The sequence below is a fragment of the Erythrolamprus reginae genome, chromosome 1 (assembly GCF_031021105.1).
Source record: "Erythrolamprus reginae isolate rEryReg1 chromosome 1, rEryReg1.hap1, whole genome shotgun sequence".
NCBI classification, from domain to species: domain Eukaryota; kingdom Metazoa; phylum Chordata; class Lepidosauria; order Squamata; family Dipsadidae; genus Erythrolamprus; species Erythrolamprus reginae.
The window spans coordinates 251846584-251870376 of record NC_091950.1 but is presented as its reverse complement, the minus strand read 5'-3'; the positions used below and the strand labels follow the sequence as shown (position 1 = coordinate 251870376).

Here is a 23793-nt window from a genome sequence, read left to right as displayed (position 1 = left end):
GTACTTTATTTATCTATGGCTTCTTTTCTCTCACTCTTCAAACAGAGACCTGTAAACAGCATCTTCTCCATCAGGCCAAAGGTCTATGCAACATGTTACCTAACTGCCACGTAAATGCCACGTAAATGCAACATGTTGCCATCTCAAGTAAAGCTTCACTAAAGAGAAAATAAAATTCCCCCAGGCAGATCTGGATGAAGAAAGGCAGAAGGTATAGGTATTTACACCCCATTTTTAATACTACAATGCAGATTACAGGGGAACTTAATAAGAGACTTACCTCCTAGTATTTGTATTTAGGTTTGCAGAAATATGATGGAGTTTATTCAAACTTGAACATTATTAAATGGAAAATAAAATTTCAATCCAAACCAGAGAACAAGCTTCCTTTAACTAACTAACTAACTAACTAACTAACTAACTAACTAACTAACTGAATGAATGAATGAATGAATGAATAAATAAATAAATAATAACTAAATAATAAATAATAAATAACTAAATAATAAACAACAAATAATAAATAAATAAATAAATAAATAAATAAATAAATAAGATTACTTCAAAATAAATGCTCATAGAAAAGGCTATAATGGCTGTTTTAAAACCTAATCCTTTACATATTTATCAGGAAATAATCCCTTATAACACATGGTTCCTTTCAATATTATCAAATGCTGGTCTGTAGGCCAAGGGCAAACCAAGATACCTTGTCACATGATCCACCCATATTTAACTCTTATGTGTCTTTTCATTAAATCTGACCATAGCTTTTTTTTAAGGCTGATTGGAGCCACTTGCAACAGCTTATTCAGCTGCTCCTGTTCATTTAAGAGTAGCTTCAGAGTAAACCATTTAACTTATAAAGCTCTTGGGATTGAGAGGATAATTAATTGATGGGTGTTAACTGTTTAATTTTGTTTGCTGGGGTGTTAAAGGAATAGGAAAGGTTATCTTTGTGAAAGATGGAAAACAGAATCATTGTATTAAAATAATAAATCTGTGGTCCAAACTATGTTTGTGGAGTACAGTAGATTATCAATGGGTCTTTCACACTAGAGTACACCAAGACTTTTAGTCAAAAAAGCCCACAGGCGATTCAAACAAGCAGCCTCTCTTTCTAATGATTAGCAAATGGCTGCAAGAACACCTGTCTCTAATTTACAGATGTGCCAAACCTTTTTTCTTCTTTGTAATAAAAGGGGACTCTTTCTTTAGTTCTCTCCAGGTTGCCTCTTTTCCATTGTCTGTTTTGTGCTAGAAAGGAGCTGTGCTGTTGAAAAGAATTTAGAGCTGTCCTTCTCTTGACCAGGATCCTGTGAAAATATGGGGACGGTAGAAAAGGTGTTCTGCAGGTAAACTGGATTTAGCAGAAAAGTTTTATCCCCCTCCTTCCCCCCCCCTCCTTTTTATTTGATTGTAGTCCTATGCATCTGTGTCTGAATATGCCTGTGAGGCTATAATATTCTCTCTCTCTCTCTCTCTCTCTCTCTCTCTCTCTCTCTCTCTCTCTCTCTCTCTCTCTCTCTCTCTCTGTGTGTGTGTATACGCACACACAAACAAACAAACAAACATTCTTTTTTCTCTCATGCAGAGTTTTGCTGATGCTTCTTTTACTACAGTGTGAAATAGTTTGGATGCAAGAAGCAGTACATTCTCCAGGTTAGTGAACTCCAAGAAGTTTCCTAACTTAAATCAGAAGCAGGGCTACTACTAGTCAGCATGAGGCACTTGGTGATATTCAGGGCCACAAGGGCTAATCTTTCCTTTTTCTATTTATTAAATTTTATTAAAAACATTGAACACAGTGTAGCCATCCTGGTGTTATCTTTTGCCATTCGTATTAAAATATCATGTAACTTAATACATATCCCACTACTTACGGCAGAGGTCCCCAACCGCCGGTCCGCGGACTGGGACCGGGCCATTGGGGTTTTCCAGCCGGTCCGCGGCGCCGCTGCCCTCCCGGCAGAGGACATTATGCAGGACAGGGTGGGGCGTCGGGCAGGGCGGGGAGAATCAGGAGGCTCCTTTGGCGGCTGGGGGCTGCCTGGCTTTGTGATTTTGGCTGGGGGGGAGTTAGGAAGGTCCTACTTCTCCCCCCCCCAGCCAAAAACTCAAAGCCTATCTGCTGGATACGGGCGATGAGCGGGTCGAGCGGTGCCGAAGCCGGTGGCTGTGGCAGCTGCTGCAAGAGGCTTCCGCGCCGCTCTGTCCCACTCATCGCCCATATCCAGCAGATAGGCTTTGAGTTTTTGGCTGGGGGGGGACTTAGGAAGGTCCTACTTCTCCCCCCCCCAGCCAAAAACTCAAAGCCTATTCCCCGTGTCTGGCAGAAGCTGCTGCCCGAGTGCTCTTGGCCGGCGGGATTCAAAGTGCTGGGGTGGGGGGTGTCCTGACAGCCCCCCCACCCCAGTGCTTCGCCTCCTGCTGGGACACCCCCCACCCCAGCACTTTGAATCCCGCCGGCCAAGAGCACTCGGGCAGCAGCTTCTGCCAGACACAGACAATGAGCGGGACGAGCGGCGCCGAAGCCGGTGGCTGTGGCAGCTGCTGCAAGAGGCTTCCGCGCCGCTCGTCTCACCCATTGCCCGTATCCAGCAGAAGCTGCTGCCCGAGTGCTCTTGGCTGGTAGGATTCAAAGTGCTGGGGTGGGGGGTGTCCCAGCGGGAGGCGAAGCACTGGGGTGGGGGGGCTGTCGGGACACCCCCCACCCCAGCACTTTGAATCCCGCCGGCCAAGAGCACTCAGGCAGCAGCTTCTGCTGGATACAGGCGATGGGTGGGACGAGCGGCGCGGAAGCCGGTGGCTGTAGCAACTGCTACAAGAGGCTTCCGCGCCGCTCTGTCCCACTCATCGCCCGTATCCAGCAGATAGGCTTTGAATTTTTGGCTGGGGGGTGGAGAAGTAGGACCTTCCTAACTCCCCCCCCAGCCAAAATCACAAAACCAGGCAGCCCCCAGCCGCCAAAGGAGCCTCCTGATTCTCCCCGCCCTGTGGAGAAGTGTGGAGGGCTGCGTCACTAAGCTCCACCCCTCCATAACCCCACCCCCATATGACCAAAGCCCCCCCCCCCCACCGGGCCGTGGAAAATTGGTCTAGCTTAAAGCCGGTCCCTGGTGCAAAAAAGGTTGGGGACCTCTGACTTACGGTATATACATTTAGTCTATTCAGTATTAACATATATACAAACATCTCTGTATTACTGCTGTTATAACATGTGTGATTCAATAGATTACTTCTTTACTATATTTTCCATTTATAATTCCCAATAAGAATAATTCCAGTTTAAATTCTATTTCTCCTCCAGTTAACTTTGCCAGCCATATTTGAATTTTTAAATTTTAAAAATGAATTTTAAACATGGGCTAATCTTGATCCCGCATACTCTATATTTTCCCTGAGACCTTCCCCGGTGATTCACTTTTGCTAGAGAACTATGAGCTTCATGTACATCTTTCATGTCCCTGAACAGTTTGCAGCCGTTAGAATCAGTAAAGAGCCCTCTGTTCCCAATTGAAACCGCATTCAATTCTGTCAAGTCTTTTTAAGACATAGGATGTGGCCTTACACAACTATATCTTGCAACTTTGTAGAACTTTAGAAACTGGAGAACTAACATTGTGACCAGATTATGGCTTTTATAACTAAGTTTCCTCAACCTCTTTCTAGCTTTTGTAGAAAGTACCTGCCTTTCCAGCATATTTTGGATGAAGCTAGACAAATCCTTTCTTCAGAAGAAGTTTTTCAAGATAGAAGTAATTGGTGAGCTATCTGAGATGTTAAACAGAATATTGTTTGCACTTGCAACTTGGGCAAGAACTTTTACTATTTTCAAATTAAAGGTTTATTGCAATGAAGGTTATGTTGAAAATGTGCTTAGCATTCCAATTCTGAAAGACCAGTCATTTTAATTTGAGGAGTGTCAAGGTCATAAGTATGGGAGAGGTGGCAGGAAAAGATTTAATGTAAACACTATGACTTACGTCCTTGAGTCACATGTTGGGATACTAGGCTTCTCCATTTGCTGAGCCACTGCAGGAATTATTAGTTATGTCATGGGATTACAAAGCTCTGGAATTAACATATTCACACTCTAAACTGGTAATGAATAGTGAAACACAAAAAAATATAATCTGTTATTTTAAACCATAGATTAACTATGTGCCTCATATGGTGGCCAAACAGCAATGAAATAGGAACTAGGGGGGTTTACAAGCAATAATTGGGAGCAACACCACTGTTGCCAATCAATATCACATGACTATGCTGACCTACAATGGCAGTTGCAGAAGTTATGGTTGCTTGCTGGTTATTTAGTGAATTCCATATGGTTAAATCATATATTTGCCATTTGTGACCTCCTGCCAGCTTTCCCATTGGCTTTGCTTGTTGGAAGCACGCAACGAAGGTTGAAAATGGTGGTCACATGACAGGATACAGCAAACATAATTGCAAGTTGGTTCCCAAGCACACAAATCATGATCACATGACTGTGGGGATGTTGCATCTACAAGGACTGGTTGTAAATCTTGTTTGGCAGTGTCATAATTTTGATATTTGCTTGAATGGGTGGTCGTTAAACAAGGATTTACCTATAATTCTTTAGGAGAGAAAAATAAAACCAGAGCATGTTAATAAACATTGTATTTTAAGCCAGTAGTGTATTTAAAGAATGCCATGAAACTAAGGAATAGGTAGCTCATCAGGTTCCATAAAGCAGGTATAAGAGGTCTATGAATCTGAGGTGTTCCTGAACATAACATAACATCCCAATTAATCATAATGAACAATGGTGGGCGATATTGAGACTTATTGTTCTGTAACATTTTTTTTCTTCTATCTATTGAAAAAAATGCTGTTTCTTGTGTTGTTGGTTGGTTATTTTATCTTGAGTATAAGATATTCTTTTGTATGCTTTTAGACCCATCTGGTGTTCCATTTTTGGTGGACCAGATGTTGGGAGCTCGTTGTGGCTATACTCTGTCGAAGGATGTGTGGGGAAATCCGATCTTCCGGGCTTCTTTCCTTGGCTGTCATGTTATAAATGAGGTAAGTCCAGGCAATATTCAGTCACCCCCAGAATAGAAAAAGCTAACACAGTCTGGCATTGGGCCAGAATACATCCGGAACCGCCTTCTACCGCACGAATCCCAGCGGCCGATAAGGTCCCACAGAGTTGGCCTTCTCTGGGTCCCATCGACCAAACAATGTCATTTGGCGGGCCCCAGGGGAAGAGCCTTCTCTGTGGCGGCCCTGGCCCTCTGGAATCAACTCCCCCCAGAGATTAGAACGGCCCCCATCCTCCTTGTCTTTCGCAAATTACTCAAGACCCACCTTTGTTGCCAGGCATGGGGGAGTTAGGATATTGCTTCCCCTAGGCCATTACAAGTTATGTATGGTATGTTTGTGTGTGTAAGGGTTTTTAGTTGTTTTATTAAATTGGATTGTTACATGTTGTCATTGTTGTTAGCCGCCCCGAGTCTGCGGAGAGGGGCGGCATACAAATCCAATAAATAAATGAGTGAATGAATGAATGAATGAGTATTGGTAAGCATAAAAAAATCAATGGTCTACATGACAGATAAATGTGTAAAACAAATAATCTGTGATCTTAAAACAAAGATTTATTATTTGGAAACTGCTTGCCTTATATGGTGACCAAAACAAAGAATAGAAACTCTTTTGATTGTTTTTATACAAAATTATTTTAAAAATAACCTGAGGTATCTGCTTTCGACATGGACAATGTCAAGATCTCTTGCACTAAAGGGAGATAGAAAAGGAAACAGAGGCTGAATTTGATTTAATGCAGTTAAATGAAGCTGAGACTAGTTATCTGTAATTCATGATGAGACATAGCATCTGTGATTTTTATTTTTGGCTTTCTTACCTCCTGCTATTTTAAGAATATGAGGCCCCCTTGGATCGTCAAACATCAAGTATCTTGCAGAGAGACAACTATTGTGGTATCAAAGCCCAACACTGAAATATAGATAGGAAAATTAAACTAAAGGATGTGATTAACAATTTTGTCATTTTTGTGAATTCCTATCTCAAAGAGAAGAGTCAGTTGGGTGTAGTGGTTAAGGCATCAGGCTAGAATCCAGGACATTATGGATTTGAATCCCACTTTAGGCACAAAGCCAATTGAGTGACCTTGAACCAACCAGTCACATTCTTTCAGCTCAAGGGTAAATCACTTTTGAAAAAAAAATTGCCAAGAAACCTGAAGAGACTTGCTTAGGCAGTCTCTGAGAATCACACACAATTGAACCAAAAATAAAAATAATAAAAATCCTACATACTGTACATCCTAGATATATGTTTGCTGATCTACATGTGATATATACACTGGGGCAGAGGGGGGAATCAAGTGTGCCAGGACTACCTAGACTCTTTTGGAAGTGTCTGTTTTTATGAAAATATTTTAATATATTTTAAATTGTTTTTATTTTTGTACTTAGTCACCTATTCACTAATGGAAGCGGGGTGGGAAGCTGGAAACAGACACAGGCTTGAAAACATGCTTGAAAAAAGCAATTGTTTGACCCGTTTTGCAAGAGAACACAAAGCATTGTTGCTACAGTGGAGGATCAGTATCTGCTGATTGTGACAAATTTGTGCAAAGGTTGCATATCAGTCCCCTCATGCATTAAGGGACAGGCTACAAAAAAAAAAAGGAATTAAAATGAAATGAATTCAACCCGACTAGCTAGAGTAAACTATTATTCGTACAATAGAACTTCTCTTTTATATTTTTCAGTTCCAGTCAGACTTTTTTGAGCAGTTCCATAGAATCCCAGCGACCGGTTAGGTCCCACAGAGTTGGCCTTCTCCAGGTCTTGTCAACTAAACAATGTCGTTTGGCAGGACCCAGGAGAAGAGCCTTCTCTGTGCCGGCCCCGACCCTCTGGAACCAGCTCCCCCCAGATATCAGAGTTGCCCCCACCCTCCTTGCCTTTCGCAAGCTCCTTAAAACCCACCTCTGTCGTCAGGCATGGGGGAATTGAAATTTTCCCTTCCCCCTAGGCTTATAGAATGTATACATGGTATGCTTGTATGTATCATTGGTTCTTTAAATTGGGGTTTTTTAGATTATTTTTAATATTAGATTTATTCACATTGTCTTTTTTATTGCTGTTAGCCGCCCCACCCCCGAATCTTCGGAGAGGGACGGCATACAAATCTAATAAATACAAATACAAATTTGAAGGGAGGAGGCTGTAATAAGAAAAACATCTCTCCCAAAATTAATAATGTAATTAGATAGGTACAAGCTAATAAGCCTATAAATAATTAAATCAAGGGGTATCCAACCTCGACATTAAGATCTGTGGACTTCAACTCCCAGAATTCCCTAGCCAGGATGGCTGGCTGGGGAATTCTGGGAGTTGAAACCCAGGGTCATATAGTTGCCCATGTTGGACACCCCTGATGTAAATGCTGGCTTTCTCAAGAACTTTGTGGCAGGAAGCATTCACCATTGTTAAATACAGTACTCTCACTAGTGACATTACTGATTTTTTTTTTCAATGATTGCAGAAAGATGAAAAATTCTCTCTGACTGTTAACATCAAAGTATCATTATTTGAAGACCTGCGGGCAGCTACAGTTTACCAGCATCCCATGCACTGCTCCTATTTCTTATGGGGTGCAAGGGAAATTCTGTGTGAAGAGAATTACATGGAGGTAAGAGTTGAGTCATATGCCCATTAGAACAGTGTTTCCCAACCTTGGCAACTTGAAGCTATCTGGACTTCAACTCCCAGAATTCTCCAGCCAGCGAATGCTGGCTGGGGAATTCTGGGAGTTGAAGTCCAAATAGCTTCAAGTTGCCAAGGTTGGGAAACACTGCATTAGAGTACAGTATAAGCAATTTCTTGAAAACAAAATGTTGCTATGACAATGATTCACTAGCTCTAGTTTTGCTAGTGGTAATCTTATATCTAATGGTTGGGAAGATAGATATTGTCTTTCTGTTTAAATATGAATAGGAAAATATTCATCATTTTCATTTATCTCAAACCGCAAGAATTAGAACAAATTTGGATTTTGTAATAACCCTGTTGGATGGAATATTGAAAATGCCTCATTCCATTTCAAGGTATCAGTGAAGACCGACATCCCGGGAATTTCAGAAGTGGAATGGATGTCAGCACTACCAGAGGTACAGTTATAGCAATACTATTTCATTAAATACCTTCCTCAATTGGTAATTTATACACAAAAACCAAACTGTTTCCTTTTATTCCCATTTAAAGGGCTTCTAAATTGTATTCCCCACCCTCATCTTTTGACTAGATTAGAAGTGTACTGCAGTTTACTATCAAGGTTGCATAGCTTATGGGTAATATGCAAATGTTAATAGTAATAGTCATAACGTCATAAAATATGGTTGGGAATTACAGTACTTTCTGTACAAAAAATGGAAGGTCTTATTTATTTAACAGGTTATTGAAAGTTAAAATATTAAGACTTTCTAATAAGAGAAATCCAAATTATGTATATGACATAAGATCCTACGTTGAATTATTCGACAATGGCTTCCAATTTGACTTAAATTCTATTGTCAGATTTATTTTTGAAGTATAAATTTATTGTGGGCATCACAATATACAGTAATTCCACAATTTAATTGCCCATTTTTCTGCAGAATCAACTTTACATACTTTCCTTCAAAAAAAGCTTTGCATTTACCATGTTCAAACCTTCTTCAGTATATCTTGTGGAAGTATAAGACTTAGTAATTTTTTTAAAAAAATATTGGAATAGAAAGCCTTTAGAATTTGTTTCATTGCATATCATTTCCCAAAATGGTTGAGCTACCAAATATGGAAAATGATCAAACTTACTCATTACATTTGCAATGATTTCTAGAAAATGAAATCTCCATTTTAGCAATCAATATTTGGAGTAAAGTAGCCATAGAAAAACATTTATACCAGTTTTCTCTAAATATTTAATGTGAATTTAATACCTGTATTACTTATCCCATTGAACTTCTCATTATGACATATTAATTATATCTAAATTCTGTCTCAGTTGAATCCTGGTGTCTTAACTTTACCAATTTTTGAATCATATTTTAACAATTGCTTATGCTCCAAATATTGTGTTACAACATTTTGAAATCTTATTAAGTCTTCCAATATTCTCCTTGTCTTTATAATTCTTTTAAAATTATACTGTCTATCTGAAGATACTAAAAGGCAACAGATAGTTCTTGCTTCCAAAGAGGAAGTGTTAAGCACACAGGAAATCAAGATGTTCAGGCAGTTCAGATGAGTATAAAAATTTATTTCAAGCTTAATGGTCAGTTGGACAAGAATCTGTCCAGCTGACCATTAAGGGAAATGCGGGAAAGGTAAGAGAGACATTCCAGATGGGCTGGACTTAGATCTCTTGTGGGCATGCAGGGACTCGTGACTTATGAGATGTTTGACCCCTCCATTGGCCCAAGTCTGGTCATCTCCTACAGGAAGTCTTAGTAGATTTTGTCTTTTAGATACTGTAAATTGATTGGAGAACAAAGACAGAGAAATTTGGAAATTAAACATCTAATTAGCTGGAACGTCTGGGGATTTCGGTACTAATGCATCAAGTCACAAATTGGACCTCATCCAAGATATTAGGGCTAAAAAGAAGAACCTGCTAAATCCTTTTAATTTCTGAAATGGTTTGTGGAAATGACCCTTGAGAAACAGGAGCTGCAGATCAGACGGTGATCAGATAATAGGTGGTTTAGCTTGGAGAAGCAATGAGGGCATGGCAAACAACTCAGAAGGGACCCTTCCTAGGTTATTGAACGCTAAACGCAAATGGGAAGAGATGTACCAGTACTTTCAAACTTTCAAGATTCTGTTAATCTAATCTTACAATAAAGTTAGAGCTAATATTTCTGAGTGGACGTCTTGTCTACACTATCTCACAAAACTGACAACTTTTAAGCCATTGAAACTGCAGAATGTTGTGTGCTTGTCAAATAATCTTTTTTGCCATTCTGCAGTTTGAAAAATTATTACTGTCTTTTATTTTTCTTTTCTCCTCTAGGCACAAAAGATTATGTATCAGATGTGGACTTTGATATTCCATTCTTCGTCAGGGCTAAAAGCAACAAAAGTGATAGATGCTAACACATTAGGCTACAGCTTCAATAACACAATGGCAAGAGTGTTCCTTCGTTCCCCATACTCTACCAATGAAACTCAAAATACAATGGTAATGTATTCCCCCACCTCCACCCTAAAGGGAGATGTTATAAGCATTTTCAATTGGTCAAGTAAAACTTTTACCATGGTTTTTCCACAGGTTAATGGGGTGACAATGAGCACAATCAGCTCCACGTCCAGGTACACGCAAAGATGGTTACTTCTGATGATTGACACGACTATATCATGCCCAGTTGGCAAGTATTTTTCTCCTCCTACCATGAAAATTCATGGCTTATTCGGGGAAGGGAGAGTATCAGTAGTGGATTGCCATCGGGACGGTAGAGGATGGTGTCAACCTTCGCTTATGCTGCTGCATTCTTTTGCTTGGTTGTCAATAGTTATGGGGTGGGTTAGAGATAAGGGTGTGGAAGGGAAGAGCCCAGGCGAAGAGTTAGGTTTTATTTTCTTAGGTACCAGGAGGAGACCGTTAGAGGAATTATGGGCTTCTCTAAGTATGCCCATATCACTCCAACACTCCGCAGTCTGCATTGGTTGCCGATCAGTTTCCGGTCACAATTCAAAGTGTTGGTTATGACCTATAAAGCCCTTCATGGCACCAGGCCAGAATATCTCCGGGACCGCCTTCTGCCGCACAAATCCCAGCGACCGGTTCGGTCCCACAGAGTTGGCCTTCTCCAGGTCCCGTCGACTAAACAATGTCGTCTGGCGGGATCCAGGAGAAGAGCCTTCTCTGTGGCGGCTCCGACCCTCTGGAACCAGCTTCCCCCTGAGATTAGGATTGTCCCCACCCTCCTTGCCTTTCGCAAACTCCTTAAAACCCACCTCTGTCGTCAGGCATGGGGGAACTGAAACATCTCCCCCTTGCCCATGTTGTTTTGGTATTAGATTGATTATGTGCTTGTTTTTTAATATTCTGGGGTTGTTTTTTATGAATTTTTTAGCTTAAAATTGTAATTGGATTGGTGGGTATTGGATTTGCTATTATGTATTGTTTTTACTTTGTTGTGAGCCGCCCCGAGTTTGCGGAGAGGGGCGGCATATAAATCCAATAAATCTAAATCTAAAATTCCAGAACAGTGACTTGAGGGCCAAGATGTATCCACCTGATTATGGACAATGGGGATTGGGCATTGTCCCAAGGGGGTTGGAATAGGGGTTTTGATATATGCTTATATCGCGCCATTTTCTCAGACTTTTCTTTTCTTTCGATGCTTCCAGTTCTGATTTTGATAAATTCACTTTTGAACTTTTACAAAAAGGACTCTGAGTTTTATTTGTTTAAATTCTGACTGGCTGTGTGTACAGCGCACTAGTAACAGTGGTAATGGGAATCCGCCCCTGAAGGGTATTGAATGTTCATACAACCAGGGCCTACTAGCAAGCAATGTTTTCTGTCAATTCTACTTGCAAGTGCACCAAAAGGAATTTGTACATTGAAATAATAAATCTTAAAATGAGATCCTGGCAGCTTGCGTGCAAAGAATCTGGCAAGATGGTTCACAAAGGTAACAATATTGCCTGCTAGCAATAAATATGCAAAGTCTTGATTTTTGTTTAGCAATGCTTTGAAACTGACAAGTGCTATAAATCAACAGATGGCACCAGCTTTACAGATGCTTCTCTGATATGGACTATGCCAATGATTAACCCTAGACTGGTCCATCAGGAATCCACTTTCAGATCCCTTAAAGTAACCATGGGAATTGATGGGGATAAGATAGAGAACCCTGAGAAGTTCAACTACACATTGGAACATAACGTTACACACATTGGAGTAACTATCCCAATTGGAGCCCCTGGAGGCAAACTTCAGGTAAATATAAGCTCTATTATATATACATTATATGACAGAAAGGGGGAAATCAGGGAAAGTGTGTGATATGTAAGGTAACATTACCTTGCAAGAGCCGAGGTGGTGCAGCAAGTAGAGTGCAGTACTGCAGGCCACTAAAGCTGACTGGTAGATCTGCAGATCAGCAGTTCAAATCTCATCACTGGCTCAAGGTTGACTCAACCTTCCATCCTTCCAAGGTGGGTAAAATGAGGACCCGGGTTGTGAGGGCAATATGCTGGCTCTGTTAAAAAGTGTTATTGCTAACGTGTTGTAACCGCCCTGGGTCTAAGAAGGGCGGCATTTAAAAAATCAAATAAATAAATAATAGTTCTAATTTGTTTTTTTCTCAGAGCACAGTATCTAATGGTGTCTATGGAGTGATGTATAGTATTGATCTGTTGATGGAACATTCTTGGACAGATAATGTTTGGCAACTCACCAATTACCTTGTGATTAAACCAATTACTATACCCTTCCTGCCTCGAATACCAATAGTAATCAATAGTAAGTGTGTGTGGCTACATATAAAAGCAGATAGGAATCTGCTTGTCAGTCTAAAGAAGAGGTGCTGATGTGGTTATTGCAATGAATGTATACACAGTTTAATGCCCTGTAAAGAATAGATTGTGGGTTTCCCTTTAGGAATCTAACAAAGCCATTAAAATAATTAAAGGGGTTGGGTTAAATAAAGGTAAAGGCAAAGGTTTCCCCTTTCCAGTTGAATCCAAATTGAGGAGACAGTGTTCATCTCTGTTTCCCAGCTGAAGATTGCTAAGCACATTTCCAAGCATCACTATAGCCCAGTGGCATAAAACAACACTGTTACCTTCCCACCAATGTTTTATTTATTCTATTTTTTGGAGTATAAGATGCACCAGAGTATAAGACACACTTTAGTTTTGGGGGAGGAAAACAAGGGGGGGGATCTGCCTCTGCCTCCCAGCAATTTGGCTCCCAGTGAACAGCACAGATGATAGGCACAGTTTGCTGGATATTTCTGTGCATGTGTGCCTGACCCATAGAAATAGCAAGGAATTGGAGAAATGTACATTATGGCAGTATATTAATGCTAGGTTTTCTTAAATGTAGTCACACTACCTCCTTCTAATTATTTAAATAGATCTATTCCAAACATGACTAAGTCGGGGTTTAACTCCACTGCCTTATTTTAATACTAAACAGGACACTGTTACATTTCAGATTATACGTGTACAAATGCTGTTAAAATTGATGTGGCTTTCTCAAAGTATACATTATTCTCTGCTATTTAAAAAAGATACAATAGCACTGGACCTCTTCAGATCAAGCATTTATTTTAAAAAGATTATTCATTTTGTTGTCTAAAACAATAATAAAGCAGTCTTTAAAAAATAAGTCTAATAATTTGAACATTTAGTTATTGACTTACCTCCTTGCATCCAGTTTCAGCAACTGATTAGCACAAGAAAATAAAATTTTGCCTCTGCCTCTCCCTCCAAGCAATTTGCCACCTTGCAGCTTTAGTTTCACTTTCATTTTAGTATGTGGGCCTACCTGCAGCCTTCATCAGCTGCTGATCGGAAGGCTGACAATCAGTTGCTTGTGTTACTCAGGCTCTGGGCTACTTGTTGCAAGGAGGTAAATTTCTGGGAGGCAGAGGCCAAATGGTCTTATACATTCAGTGTATAAGACACACCCAAGTTTTCATCCTCTTTGGGGGGGGAGGTTAAAAAGATGTGTCCTATATGGTATTTGCTCCCATTTGCAAGCTTTTGATCTGTTAGATGGACAGGGGCTGGATTAAGAATGGGAGCTCACCCCTTTGGGCGATGCTTGAGTTCTCAAACTCCAGCTGTCAGCTTTCCAACTGACAAACTCAGTGTCTTTAACCACTGAGTCATTGTGCCCTGTTTGTTAAATATGCCGGTCTAAACCTGACTTTAAACAAAGTTTATAGAGAGCTTATAGCCTTTGAGTTTTAGAACTAAAGAATGACTGAGGCTGAGAGAAGCTGGGTGCTTAGGAACATTAGTAGCGAACGCTTTATTCAGCTCTACTTTTAAAGGATAGATTATTACAAAAACAGTATTTCCAGGGAACAACCAAGTTCTTAATGCTTATATTTTTTTCTAATAACAAATTCCTTCTCGTTTACATAGATACAGTTCCAGAAACACGGATATTTGATGTATTCTTGGGTGTCTTCCTTCCTGATGTCAAACTAGTGACTCTTACAATTGGAGATATGACTTTGTCTCCCAAGGAAGCAGAGCAAAACGGTTATAGGAACTCTTATATTTTCTTCCCCAATGGAACAATAGGTTTTGAACTGGAAGTGCCTTTTGATGACCCCAATGTTCTAAAAGAAGTAAGATACACTGTTAGTGTGTGTGTGTGTGTTTGTGTGTGTTGTTCCCTGACTGGAGGAAGCACTGAACAAACATTGATGTTAGCAAGTAGGGGGAGGGGTGTCTGTAAAAAACCATTGTTCACATCTATGTATCCTGATGGTTATGGCATAAAGATGCCCCATATAGTTTGCTGAGGACACGGTCTCACTCTGTAACCTCCATAATTGTTACTAGCCCTTTGCTGAATCTAACTGAAACTGGTTGAAAAGTAGTATTTCTCCAGCTGTTTTGGCAGAGGTTCTTGAGTGCGTAGCAAAGGAGCTTTGGGGAACCTGCAGAGCTCTGGTTTGTTTGCTGCAAGATCAACACTTCCCCTCTTACTATAGGCCACTGCCTTGATAGCCATTTTTGTAGTGGCTTGCAGAGAAGCCAAATAGCTCCTGGTGAAGCCTTTCATTTTCCTTTTGGAGGGGGTTTGGACATGGAAATATCAACTTTATAATCACATCAAATGTAGATCTCCTAGGACAGTGATGGCGAACCATTTTTGCTTCAGGTGCCGAAAGAGCGTGGCCGTGCACAATCGTGCATGCGTGAGTGCCCATACCCCTAATCCAATGCCTGGGGAGTGTGAAAACAGCTTCCCCCACCCCCCGGAGGCCCTCTGAAGGCCAGGTACAGGCTGCTTTCCCAACTTCTGGTGGGCCCAATAGGCTTGGGTTTCACCCTCCCCAGGCTCCAAAGGCTTCCTTGAACCTGGGGAGGGTAAAAACGCCCTCCCCATTCCCATGGAGGCTCTTTGAAAACCAAAAATGCCCTCCCAGAGCCTCTGTATGAGCCAAAAACCAGCTGGCCAGTCCACACATGCACGTTGGAGCTGAGCTAGGGCAACAACTCGCTTGCCAGCAGATATGACTCCATGTGCCACCTATGGCACACATGCCATAGGTTCACCATCACTGTCCTAGGAGATAGACATTCCCATTCCTGAGTAAAAATATTTAGGAAGAGCAAATCTGTATTTTATCCCATTAGCCAACATAATCCTAGTTATGTTAGGAGCCTGTGTAAAGATTAGGGGACAATCATGGGTAATTCATAGGTTGTGTCCTAAACATGGTTACTGTTAAAAGGATGTTGCCAAATATTGTTGGATTTCATGGTTTTAATTTGTTGTTTTAAGTACATAAACATAAATGAAACTCGATATCACCTACAAGTAATCTACACTCTGATTGTGGGCCCTGAAGAGAAGCTGTATCAGCATCCTGCAGATGTCGAATGCACATTGGCAGATGTCCGTAAGTTGACTGACAGTATTGACCCATCACTGACTTTTTAGATAGTTGCCTTAACCTTTAGTCACAATGGACAGATTATTTCAAGAATTCACCCAAGAAGTCTGTATGGAGACAGTTTAAATGAGAACATGAAAAGGATTGCCCAAGTTTTGTTTTGTTTTGAAATTACAAGCAAATAGCAATGTAATTGCAATGTTTGGGCAGAATGTTCAAACTATATAATAAGGGTCTCAAGTACTATGATCTATTAAACTCAGAACTACAACATTCTGCCTACTTCTAACTTTCTGCTACGTGGGGGTATTTGTTTTATCTCTGGTTCTTTAACAACCATGACACCTTTTGTCTTGGTGCAATGGAGAGTTTGATCATGATCTAAACTATTAGCTAAAGACCAAATTATTCAAAACTTTTATCAGCTTACCAGTTATGGAACTGTAGTGCAATCATATTTTTAACACTTAATTTTAAAAGACAATCTGTTAAAGGAACATTGGTAGAGGTTATTTTAATGTCAATTTTTTAATTTTATTTTTCTACAGAATTACCAGTAGGCACTGGATACTGTGACAAAGAGAATATATACTTATATGTTACAACTGCAGGCCTATTTCAATACTGGATTCTATATACAGGCAATACTCCTTTGAATTATATCACTGCCCATAGAAATGGATATTATATCACTACAAATGATACTCATCTACTATTGCAAGTGCCTTTCTCTGCTCCTGGGATAATCTATGAGGTATATATTACAAGCAAGCCCTACTAACTGGTAGCACCTAGCTTGCTTTGCTCATCCAAAAACTTAAGCAGGATCATAGTCAGTACTGGGACAGGAAACTGTCAGAAAATTTGCAGGAAAGTAAAAATACAAAATCATAAAAGGAAAAATGAAATAACTTCTATGTTGCTATCAAAAATACTATGTGGAGGTGTGCATGAAGTCATGAGTCCAGTTTGACTGATTTCATTTCATTCATTCATTCATTCATTCATTCATTCATTCATTCATTCATTCCTGTATATTAATCCTTGTCAGTTTAATAGATTCGAGGTCTCTTAAGGTGCCCACTGATTGATTAGATAGATAGATAGATAGATAGATAGATAGATAGATAGATAGATAGATAGATAGATAGATAGATAGATAGATAGAAATAGATAGATAGATAGTGAGTCACTCATTCTTTTTCTTCCTATAGTGACACAAGTTTTTTTTAAGTAAATGTCTGTGCCCAGATGTAGAACTGACAGTATATTTCGAGTGTCATGTAATTGCAGGAAAAAAAATAATTGATTAAAAGGGTTTCTGTTAGTTATATTTATGTTAATTTGCATTTAATAAACTTTAGTGGAAAACACAGTGAACGTATATAGGGGTCGGTATTTAAAACATTCTTTCCCATTAATGGACGTGTCCTCATAATTGGCAACCAAGCTGAATGAATTCTTTAAAACCTTAAGACAAATTGATGCCACAAGTTAAGAAGAATGCAGAAAATGACCATTTACTTTCCATAGAAATAGCCGTGCCTGAATTCAGGAAAGGGAGAGTATTAGGCCAGAACAGAGGTAATAGCCACTTTAGCAAAAACAAGAGTAGAAATAGATTTGTTAAGCCATTTCAAAGCAACATTTGAGCCATAGTGGCGCAGTGGTTAGAGTGCAGTACTACAGACTACTTCTATTGACTGCCGGCTGCCTACAATTTGGCAATTCAAATCTCACCAGGCTCAAGGTTGACTCAGCCCTCTCTCCTTCCAAGGTGGGTAAAATGAGGGCCCATATTGTTGGGGGCAATAGGCTAACTCTGTAAATCAGTTAAAGAGGACTGTAAAGTACTATGAATGATATACGCTGTAAGTCTAAATGCCATTGTTGTTTGTTTGTTTGTTTATGTATTTATTTATAACATCACTGCATTCCTGGACAAGCACTTTGATTTCCACTAAAGTGAAATAATTGAAATGAAATGCAGCCCTCAGCCAAGAAAACCCTGCCCACATCCTTCTAAAATATGTAATCATTTAGTAATTTCAAAACAAAGCCATTTCAATTAAACAATTCCAAAACAAACAATATCCTTAAAGTATGCTTGTCTTTTTTTTTTTTTAAGGAAGTGTCATTTGAGAGAATCCAAGCTAGATTTGATCTGGATTTGAAGAAAATGACCACTCTAGAGACCCTGAATACCTTTTCTATTAGGTGTAATTTTCAGTCCTCAGAATTCATAGGTAAGGTCTATTCTTAGCTGAGTATGGCCTCTTTGAGGGAGATGTTTTGTGACCTAATTCATTTGCCTCCTATTTTTTTTCCAGTGTGCTATCCTAATGGAACTGTAACTGTATTGGCTCACATGAAGACAGTTCCATCCATTGACATGGGCAAAACACGACTGAAGGATAAGATTTGTAAGCCTCAAAAATATACAAAGGACCAAGCTTTATTTCAATTTCAGGTTTCTACTTGTGGCACTTCCTTAATGGTAAGGAACTGAGAAAAGGCTGCCCAGAAAAAAAAAAACCCAGATGTGATCTTTTCATCAAGTATTTGATAATATTTTTCCCTCTGATACAGTTTAATGATGAACACTTTATTTATGAAAATGAAATATCCTTTGAAAAAGAAACTCTACCAATACAGAATCGACCAATTATCACAAGAGATCCAGGATACAGGTAAAAATTAACTCAGTCACATCTTATTTCATTTTTAAGTTCAGGAATTTAAAATATATATTTTTATTGCAGACTGACTATCTTGTGCTACTATTCAATCAAAGAGACCTTGATGAAAAGTGCTATGTTCTATGGTTCCTCATCCAGAACTTTTGGTTCTGGTACAATGATGTCTTGGCCTAATAGACAAGGTAGGTAATTTTCTTAAATGTATAACTTTATGAATATCTGGCTGTTGTCATGACAGCCATTATAATTTGTCCCACAGGCTTTATAAGGACAAGACAAGTTCTAAATATCCAGGCAAATATATTCAAAGGTAAGATTCTTTTAAACATGAAAATCATATGCCTAAAATTATGTATTACCGGCACTTCAAAAATCAATCACTGCTCTGAGTGCCCTCCCTTTCTTCCTCATCCCAGATGAATCATTCACAGAAGCCTATAAGTCTCATTCATTAGTTTTCAAGAGTCCGTGTGAACCTCTATTTTTTGAAGTAGAATTAAAAGATGAAGCTCCTAATGTTGAGCTATTTTTGGAAAACTGCTGGATGACACAATCTGAAGAAATCAACAGCATCCCTCGCTGGAACTTTATTGTAGATGGGCAAGTAACACTCCAGAATTATTTGTAATTATTTAGATTAAATCTATAATGTAACTGGAGATTTTCTCATTCTACCAAATAGATGTGAAAACAAAAGCTATGGATCTGTGATCTTCTCTCCAGTAACCACAAGCAATCCAATAAAATATCCGAATCACTTCAAAAGAATGAGGATACAGAATCTGACTCTTCCTCTGACAAAGGTACTACTGATCTAACTGTATAACACATGGACCAAATCACACGAATCAGTTTGCAGTGGTCATTGTGTTAAAATATCTATGGAAGAAATCAAACTGCTTCTTTTTATAGACACTAAGCAATCTTAAATGTTAATAAAAACAATTGGAAACTATTATGCATGGTGCAAATAAATTACTAATGTTCAATTAAAATAGTGAAAATGATGAAGTTAGATCTTTTTTTAAAAATCACTGCAGATTCATACAACTGAAGCCAAGTGCAAAATCCTAGTTTAACACCATGTGCAAATATCTGAGTATAATATATCCCTGCAATCATCTATGTACTAAAGGATGTCACCACCTCTTTTGCTTTTAAGTAGTAAAATGCTGGCATTTCAGCCATTGCTGATCTAAATATTTAGAGCAAAACGAGGTTTAAAATCTTATGTATTCTAACTTTTCGTCTTGAAGATATTTCTTAATGTGTCAGTTACACAGAACATAAGAGCAACTGGAGTTCAGCTTGCTAAATTTTGGGATTTATTAACATAATATTATAGGACGTCTAACAAAGGTTCTGTTCCTTATATATCTTTCAAATCCTTATTTAGGTATATTTGCACTGCACAGCAACAATTGGCACTTGTCTCCGTGTGCCTGGTAGTGGACTTCCCTGTAAACCATGCCCTTCTACAACAATAATTGGTAAGTTTTTCAATAAAAGTTGGAGAGATGCCACCCATTAATAGAGTGGTTACTAATACATTGTGAGTTCATTGTATATTGTAAGTTCCTATTTGGCACCTGTTTATTCAATGGATACTTAACTAATACTTCTTACAATGTTTTAGATCAGTATTCTGAAATTTACCCAAACCATCATGGTTATGTAGTAACTGGACCAGTCTTTATCCGTCAGCCTGAGCAATTTAAACAGCTGGACATCACAAGAAATAAGGTAGGTTTTGGGGCTGAAATAATTATAAAAACTGAGATGAATTTATTTATTTATTTATTTATTTATTTGATTTGTATGCTGCCTCTCTCCGTAGACTCGGGCCGGCTAACAACAATGATAAAAACAGCATGTAACAATCCAATCCAATACTAAAATAACTAAAAAAAACCTTATTATAAAAACCAAACATACATGCAGACATATCATGCGTAAATTGTAAAGGCCTATGGGGAAAGAATATCTCAGTTCCCCCATGCCTGACGGCAGAGGTGGGTTTTAAGAAGTGGAATGCTAGTGGAATCAAGACTGCTGGACTAAACTATCATCATTGATGTAATTATATAAAGTAATATCAGTGATCATGGATGCATTTCTTAATTCTACACATAACTGTGGGGCAATGTTATAGAAACATAGAAGTCTGACGGCAGAAAAAGACCTCATGGTCCATCTAGTCTGCCCTTATACTATTTTCTGTATTTTATCTTAGGATGGAGAGGCAGCAGTAATAACTATTATTTCGAGACTGAATAAATCAATACAAAACAGTTTGAAGGGAATCCAAAATACATCACAATCCTGCCCCAAAAATATTCAAGAAATCATATTGCTGTTTTTCCCTGTGTCCCAAGAAATGAAAATTGATACATTCTGAGTTTACAATAACATCAGTTAAAAATCAGATATAGTTAGAAAATTCAGGATTCTTATATGGAAGAACATCCTGAAATCTATGGCCAAAGTAACTTTTAAAGGCATAGCTTCCACATTTTTCAAAGTAATAGGTAAAATAATTAGAAATTCTTATCCTGTTCAGAAATAAGTAAATATTGCCCAGTTAAAAGTAGACAAAATTAAACTAAAGCCAATAGGAAAGGATTTATCTGAATCAATTTTACTACATACTTCTAGTAAAGCAAGAGATTTTTAAAAACAGGGTATTTTTTATAACAATCCACTAAAATTATTAGGGTCAGGTACTTTTATAAGGCAACAATTTCATCAAGCAATAAAAATTATACAAAATTAGTTAAATGAACCTGTTGGTAAATTTAGTATAACTCCCTCTGTCTTAAACCCTTCTTTTGTTTATGAAAAACTGCTAGTATATTATTATTATTATTATTATTATTATTATTATTTATTGGATTTGTATGCCGCCCCTCTCCGCAGACTATATTTTTGTATTTCCCAGTATCATTTCCTTACAGTAATGTGTAAGGAATGTGTATGTATTGGGAGTGTTAAAATATATTTTACACTGTATTATGTACAATATATAATTGATTTCTATAGGTTTTTTTTAAAAAAAATCAGTGTTGGAAACTTCAAGTATTAAGTACATATTTAATAGAATCCATAGAACTGGGGAAAAACTAGTACTGAAGTTCCTGGGCTTTTCACCCCAATATAAGTTTCAGATTCACAAGTTTCCAAAACAAACTGTCACATTATCCAACCAAGATGGGAGCTGGTTGTTCGGTGATTTCGCCTCTCCTCTTCCGGTCACTCAGCCGTTGGAATGTGCGTGATTCATCGGCTAGCTATGATGATATGACTGAAGGTTCGATCCTCCTTCCGCTCCAAACTGTGTCAAACTGAATTCATATTAAAATACCCAAAGATACAAACAATCCCACACCCAAATCAAATTCAGCCTTGACAGATGTCAGTGAGGAAATTAGTAGAGTGCATAAAAATATTCACTTTTCCTCTCTACAAATACAACTTGTAGATTATTGTTTCTTTTTATATGAAGCAATTCAATGATATGATTTTAGATTAGGAAATAATTTAATAGTGTCCCACATAAAGATAGTGACATAAGCAAATCCCTTTTAATACAAGAACAAGCTGCTATTTCCTCTTCTGTTCAGTGAACTATTATTCAGCCAAAGGATTCATTCAAGAACAACTTAAAGAATCTATTTAAATGCTTATCAAACAATGGAGTAAACTTCACAAGAGTATAGCCTGGAATTGTAATACCTTTGACATCCCATGCTTTGATGTGGAGTACCAGAGAATGAGTATCAGGGAGTAAACCTAGTCACTCTGGAATGATTTGCAACTCCTACTTGATGTGGTAGAACCATCTTTATATCCTCAGATTACTTCTCAATTATGCTTGAACTTCTCAGTCCTAGTCTTACCCAAGGAAGTTCCCTTAGAAAATGGGGAGGTAAGGATATCTTGCTTAGAACTTCCTTTAAAATGATTGCTAAGTTCTTAAGCCACTAGCTTACAAGCAGCATTTGAAGGTCAGTACTTATCTTGAAACAGAAGTCTGAGCTAAGAGTTGCAAACTGTTGATTAAGCAATCTGTTTAGTCATACATTAATCATTGAGTTTTTGAGAATAAAAAAAACTTGCACAAGGACAAACGTGAAGACCATCCGTTTATTTACCTTACAGTCACTGGCATCTATAATGAACTACTGAATATATGAAGGGCTTTAAAGGTGACAACCAACACCTTGAATTGCATCTGGAAGCAAATCAGCAAACAATGCAGCTCTCGCAGGAGAGGTGATACATGTGCACATAAGTGATGCCGTGTACTCTCTCTTGCAGTGCCTGGAGACTCTTAGGGGCTGGATGGGGAGCAACAGGTTGAAATTAAACCCTTGCAAGACTGAGTGGCTCTGGGCTTGGAGTTCATTGACTCAGGGAGAATTGCCACCTTTGGTTTTGGATGGGGTGGCATGGCACTACTCCAAATAGACCCGGTGCATAATCTAGGGGTTTTCCTGGACTCACCATTCCTGCTCAAAGAGCAGGTGGCTGTTGTGGCCAGGAGGATCTTTTCACAACTGTGCTGACTATGCATTAGTTATGCCCTTTCCTGGATCAACAGTCCCTACTCACAGTCACTCATGCCCTAGGCACTTCCTGTTTTGACTATTGCAACACATTCTGCATCGGGCAGCCCTTGAAGGGCATCTGGAAGCTCTAGTTGGTGCAAAATGCATGATTTTGTGCAGACCCCAGTGTGCACATGTATTACCTCTCCTGCGGGAGCTGCACTGGTTGCCGATTTGTTTCCGGGTGCAATTCAAGGTGCTGGTTGTCACCTTTAAAGCCCTTCATGCCTTGGAAACAGGTTATCTGAGTGACCATCTCTTGCCGGTCACATCTACCTGACTCATCAGAGCGGGAAGGCAGGGAATACTGCAGGTCCCATCCACAAGGGAGATACACCTGGTAGGATTCAGAAGAAGGGCCTTCTCTGCGGTGGCTCCCTCGCTATGGAACATCATTCCCCCAGAGGTTAAAATGGATCCCACTCTAATACTCTCCTGAAAGGCACCGAAGGCCTAGTTCCGCCAGTGGGCCTGGGGAGCCCAGAGCAGGATGGAGCCCATGTAAATAGCCTGCCTGATCTGCTGTTGCCGCCAGGGTGGGAGTTGAGGATTGATTTTGTTATATTGCACTATATTAATTTATTTGATTCTTTTTGTTAGTTTTTACTGTTTTAAATGTGGTTTTATATACTGTAAAGTGCCTTGAATTGCCATGGATGAATATAAATTCAATAAATAAATAATAAATATTGGTTTTTTTCCCTTTCCCACAGGAATAACCATGCAGTTACCAAGCCAGCTTTATTTGGGATTATTAAAATATGTTTCATGCTAACTTCCTAATAAAAGCTTCATAGATTAAAAACAAAAGATATAATTTTTTGAGTTGGTCGTAGTTGAGATTTAAAATCTG

At 39.0% G+C, this 23793-nt stretch overlaps 1 protein-coding gene and 1 long non-coding RNA gene across 6 annotated transcripts in view; one reads left to right on the top strand and one right to left on the bottom strand.

Moving 5' to 3' along the window:
* LOC139156782 (uncharacterized) overlaps positions 1–352 on the bottom strand; it is a 29870-nt gene extending 29518 nt beyond the window's left edge. Inside the window, exon 1 of the long non-coding RNA XR_011557376.1 lies at positions 281–352. This is a non-coding gene — a long non-coding RNA (uncharacterized lncRNA). The remainder of the gene's footprint in view (positions 1–280) is intronic.
* LOC139156780 (uncharacterized) lies at positions 46–23750 on the top strand. 5 transcript variants are annotated; one of them, XM_070732835.1, is made up of 24 exons: positions 46–211; positions 1219–1355; positions 1595–1662; positions 3673–3765; positions 4925–5052; positions 7546–7692; positions 8108–8170; positions 10054–10221; positions 10312–10408; positions 11771–11988; positions 12360–12513; positions 14148–14356; positions 15523–15640; positions 16183–16388; positions 17763–17880; positions 17965–18131; positions 18224–18324; positions 18397–18515; positions 18593–18643; positions 18750–18933; positions 19016–19136; positions 19730–19823; positions 19970–20076; positions 23654–23750. In XM_070732835.1, the coding sequence occupies exons 2-24, from the start codon at positions 1327–1329 to the stop codon at positions 23657–23659; spliced, it is 2766 nt and encodes a 921-aa protein (XP_070588936.1). In that variant the 5' UTR covers positions 46–211; positions 1219–1326; the 3' UTR covers positions 23660–23750. The 5 variants fall into 5 exon arrangements, with proteins under 5 accessions (XP_070588936.1, XP_070588937.1, XP_070588940.1 ...); XM_070732836.1 differs by having other exon boundaries at positions 163–217; XM_070732839.1 differs by lacking the exon at positions 46–211 and adding an exon at positions 763–846 and having other exon boundaries at positions 1262–1355.
* Positions 23751–23793: the final 43 nt, after the last annotated feature.

What these genes read in the sequence shown, in the direction of transcription:
- LOC139156780 (XM_070732835.1), top strand. Translation starts at nt 1,327, where the DNA reads ATGGGGACGGTAGAAAAGGTGTTCTGCAG. An exon ending in GTGAAGAGAATTACATGGAG is followed by an intron (nt 7,693 to 8,107) that starts GTAAGAGTTGAG and finishes TTCCATTTCAAG; the next exon opens with GTATCAGTGAAGACCGACAT. An exon ending in GACTATATCATGCCCAGTTG is followed by an intron (nt 10,409 to 11,770) that starts GCAAGTATTTTT and finishes ATAAATCAACAG; the next exon opens with ATGGCACCAGCTTTACAGAT.